The 4565-nt window shown below is 42.2% G+C and overlaps 1 protein-coding gene across 1 annotated transcript; it reads right to left on the bottom strand.

The window, feature by feature from the left end:
- Positions 1 to 1722: 1722 nt before the first annotated feature.
- On the bottom strand, positions 1723 to 3222 carry LOC112735413 (uncharacterized). Its single transcript, XM_025784952.1, has one exon. It carries the CDS (start codon positions 3220 to 3222, stop codon positions 1723 to 1725), a length of 1500 nt encoding a protein of 499 aa, XP_025640737.1.
- Positions 3223 to 4565: the final 1343 nt, after the last annotated feature.

Here is a 4565-nt window from a genome sequence, read left to right as displayed (position 1 = left end):
GATGACTTTACTGCTTTGGAAGTAGTGCCTTAATCTTCTTGCCGTAAGTATTAGTGCATATGCTAGCTTCTCCATTGGTGGATATCTGAGTTCGACATTTTGTAATGTTTTACTGATGAAGTAGACTGGCTCCTGCTTATCTTGTATCTTCGTGACGAGTAACGAACTGATAGCCTTTGAGGATACCGATAAGTAGAGTAATAGTGGTTTTTCTAAGTTCGGCTTCTGTGAGATCGAAGGTGACGAGATTATGGATTTCAACTTCTGGAAAGCTGCTTCACACTCCGTGTTCCGGTTGAACTTTGTTTGCCTTTTTAGTATTTTGAAAAAATGCTGAGAGTGTGTTGATACACCTGGTAGAAATCGAGAGAGTGCGGCTAGCCTTCCATTTAGTCTCTGGACTTCCTTTATTGTTCGGGGACTTCTCATGTTAATGATTGCTTCACATTTTTTGGGATTGGCTTCGATGCCTCTTGATGTCAACATGAAGCCCAGGAACTTTCCTCCTTTAACCCCGAAGGCACACTTCTTCGGGTTAAGTCGCATGTTATGTTTCCTTAACTGGCCGAACACTTCCTGTAGGTCGGCATCATGGGTGTGTTCTTGTTGAGTTTTGACGACCATGTCGTCGACGTATACTTCCAAATTTCTCCCTATTTGTTTGTTGAAAACCTTGTCCATGAGGCGTTGGTAGGTAGCCCCTGCATTCTTAAGTCCAAAAGGCATAACAGTATAATAGTAATTTTCCAGTTCAGTTATGAAAGCTGTCTTATCCTTATCTTTTGGATGCATTAATATCTGATTGTAACCAGAATATGCGTCTAAAAAGCTTAAAACGTTATATCCTAATGCATTATCTACCAGTTTGTCTATGCATGGGAGTGGATAAGCATCCTTGGGGCATTCTTTATTCAAATTAGTGAAATCTACGCACATTCGCCACTTACCTGAGGCTTTTCTTACCATAACCACGTTTGATAGCCATGTTGTGAATCGGAGTTCTTCTATGAATCCTGCTCGGAGGAGCTTCTGGGTTTCCTCCAGACACGCTGCACGCTTTTCGTCTCCCATGTTGCGTTTCTTTTGAGAAACAGGTCGAGCTCTTGGGTCAATTTGTAATTTGTGGCAGATGAGGTTCGGATCAATGCCAGGCATGTCTGCCGGTATCCAGGCAAAAAGATCGGCGTTTTGCCGAAGTAGACTTGTTATCTTCTGTTTTGTTCCTGGAAGGAGAGAAGAACTGATGTGAGTGTAGTGGTTAACGTTGTTATCTAATTGTACCTTTTCAAGTTCGTCGATTGGTGTTGGCTTGTCATGAAGGTCTCATCTCGGATCAAGCTCGGTCGTTCCCGATATGTTAGCAACGTTATATGTTTCTTGAGTCAGCCCGGCTCCTTGTCGGTTGTCTGTTCTGATTTTCAAGCTTTCATTGTAACACCTGCGAGCTTCAATGTGGTCGGAATGTATGGTGGCTATTTGGTCCTCTTGTACCTGAAATTTGACACACAAATGGAGTGTGGAAACAATGGCACCGAAAGAATTTAGGAAAGGTCTGCCCAAAATAATATTATATGGGCTAATGCAATCAACCATGAGGAACTGCACATCCTTGGTTTTGCTCATGGGATGTTCTCCTAAGGTCTTTTTCAGCCAGATGCTGCCGAGGATTGACATACGCTCTCCTGAAAATCCAATTAGCTCCCCTGAAGATGGCAGCAGAGTTCATTCACTGAGTTTCATCCTTTTGAAAGTTGAATAGAACAGGACGTCAGCACTGCTGCCAGGGTCGAGGAGGGCTTTCTTTACTAGGAGGTCCCCTGTTTGAATAGAGATTATGACAGGGTCGTCCAAATTATCTGAGTTGGTTTGACAGTCTGATTGTTTGAAAGATATGTTAGGTATTCTCGGTTTGCTGGTCAATACATCGGCCGTCCGCTGGAGTGTCAACATATCCCTGTAACGTCGCTTTCGTGCCGAGCTTGTTTCGCCTCTGCTCGCGAATCCTCCAGAGATGCAATTGATGATTCCCCTGGTCGGTGGGGGTTGGGTTTTGGCTTTGTCCGAGGTGTGTAAAGCTCGCTCTTGGTGTCGGTCACTAGGGTCGTCGGAGGTTGCCCTTGTTTTGTTGCTGATGTATTTGTCCAAGTGCCCTTGTCTTGCTAGCCTTTCTAAGAGGTCTTTTGCGACCACACATTTATCAGTGGTGTAGCCGAACTTCTGATGAAAGGCACAACGTTTGGATTTATCCACATAATGCTGGTCTTGGTACAAGCCGGCTCTGCTTGGTGGCTTTATTAGTTTGTTATGTAGTATCTTCTTAATGATGTCTTCTCTCCTGGCGTTGAATCTTGTGTACGAATCGTATTTTGGCGTTAGCCTGAAAGGCTTCTTAGTATCTTTGGCGGCTGACTTATCCTCGTCCCGTTTGTTCGGCTGCCTTTCACTCCTCCAGTTTTCTTGCAATTCTTCTATTTCGATTTGCCCAGTTGCTTTTTCTCGAAACTCTTCTAATGTCTTTGGCTTTGCTACTGCTATGGCTTCTTGGAATTTTCTTGGGCGCAAGCCGCTTTTTATGGCATGTAGTTGGACTTCGGGATTAAGGTCGGGAATCTCCATAGCTGTCGTTGTAAAGCGGGTCAAATAATCCTTTAGGCTCTCGTGCAGTCCCTGCTTGATAGTACTGAGGTAGTCTGAGTCTCGTACGTAAATCTTGGAGGCCGGGAACTGATTAATATATAGCTTGGAGAAATTGTCGAAATTCGTTATTGAACCTGCAGGCAAATTGGAAAACCACAACAGCGCGGCACCATCTAAAAAAGTAGGAAAATATCGGCATAATATGGGGTCAGAGTCACTATTGAGGAACATCATGGATTCAAATTTAGTAACATGAATCTTAGGATCTCCGATTCCTTTATAAGGTACCAGCGTCATGGGAAGTGTGAAGTTTTGAGGCATCTTAAAGCTCATAATTTCCTCAGAAAAGGGGTTAGCTCGCCGCCTCCCTGTTTTCGGGGCTCTCTCCTCCGTCTTGGCATTGGATTTTGATTGGTGTTCGTCTGGTTGGTCAGCGTTCACCTCCTTGTTAACATTTTTTCTTTCACCTTTATTCTGCAAGGTGGCTAATAGCTCGGCCATCCGTTGGTTTTCTGTAAGCAGTGCTGCGTTTGCTGCTACGAGGTCGGGACCGGCATGTTGATGGGTGCCCGATTGATCCGTCATGCTTCAGTTCCTGAAAAGGCAAAAAAGAGCACAAGGTGTATGGGGTTACACTTGAAGATGAAAAAATTGGGCCCCACGGTGGGCGCCAATTGTTCCGTCCTGAGTGAGCTTCCGAAGTGTACTTGGCGTCGAAGCAGAGAGGGAACTCGGAAGTGTTCTCCTGCGAACTGTTGACTTCGGCGTGGACCCTGAAAAAAGGACTCCGACGCTCAAGTCAGTTATGAGAATAAGAAACTCGGAAGAAAATAACGTTAAGAAAAATAAAACTAAGAAAAAAATGGAAGATGATGATTGCTCGATATTTCTTGTGAACAGTAGATTACTCGTCTTTTCCTCTTTTTCCTTGACTTGACGAGTTATGCTCGTCTGTTTAAATAGGTTAATATTCGAGTAATGCTCGGTGTTGTTTGTTATTTGGATTGGGCTTCCGAATTCTGTTACGCAAGGATATCGGCATCATTTGACTTGGTGGACTTATTCTTGATTGTATAGTTTGTTGGACGAAGATATTGGAAGATTTGGCCGAGGATATCGGGAAGGTACAATAATAATACATGAATAATATAAAAATATATAACAAATTGAACATGTTATAGGTATAAATTGTAAATATATAATAAAATAATAATATTATAGTACATTGTGTGGTTTAGATTGGATTGGATCGATTATGAAAAGTAAATCTAAAATTCAATCCGAATCAGCAGTTTGTAAAAAATAAAATCCAATCAAATTCAAATTAGTGCGATTTTAATCAATTTTTTTATTTAAATTGAATTAGATAAAAAAATTAATTTAAATCGAGGGCAAATCACATAAATAAACCAATGGGAGCAGAATATTACACAAATCAGCCAAACCAAAAACTGGTTCACGAATCAACCAAACCACATTTTTATGTAGTTCAAACTAGGTCAATTCGAACTTGAAAAGCATGTAATTCGAATCAAGGTGATTCGAATTACACACAAACGCACACACTCACTAATTCGAATCTACCTGATTCAAATTACACTATGAATAATTCGAATCAGGTTGATTCGAATTACACAATTGCACGAAACCCCAAGTAGTTCGAATCTGGTTGATTCGAATTAGTCACATTTTGCCTCTAGTAGTAATTCGAATGGGGTTGATTCGAATTACACTGGATTCGGATATAAAAGGAGTCCGAACCCACCTCATTCGAATCACTTTTCCATTCTCAAACCCCACCAAATCTCAGAGAAAACGACCCAGATTCGCTCCGACAAAGGCTTGACCAGGATACTAAGGCGATGGGGGACGATCCGGAAGGACTATATCGTTTGGATGGAGTTGCTTATATAGCCGGGGTCATCAAC

This window comes from Arachis hypogaea, chromosome 13 (assembly GCF_003086295.3).
Source record: "Arachis hypogaea cultivar Tifrunner chromosome 13, arahy.Tifrunner.gnm2.J5K5, whole genome shotgun sequence".
In the NCBI taxonomy this organism is placed as follows: domain Eukaryota; kingdom Viridiplantae; phylum Streptophyta; class Magnoliopsida; order Fabales; family Fabaceae; genus Arachis; species Arachis hypogaea.
Note: the sequence above shows the minus strand (reverse complement) of the source record. Positions and strands in the feature narration are given on the sequence as shown.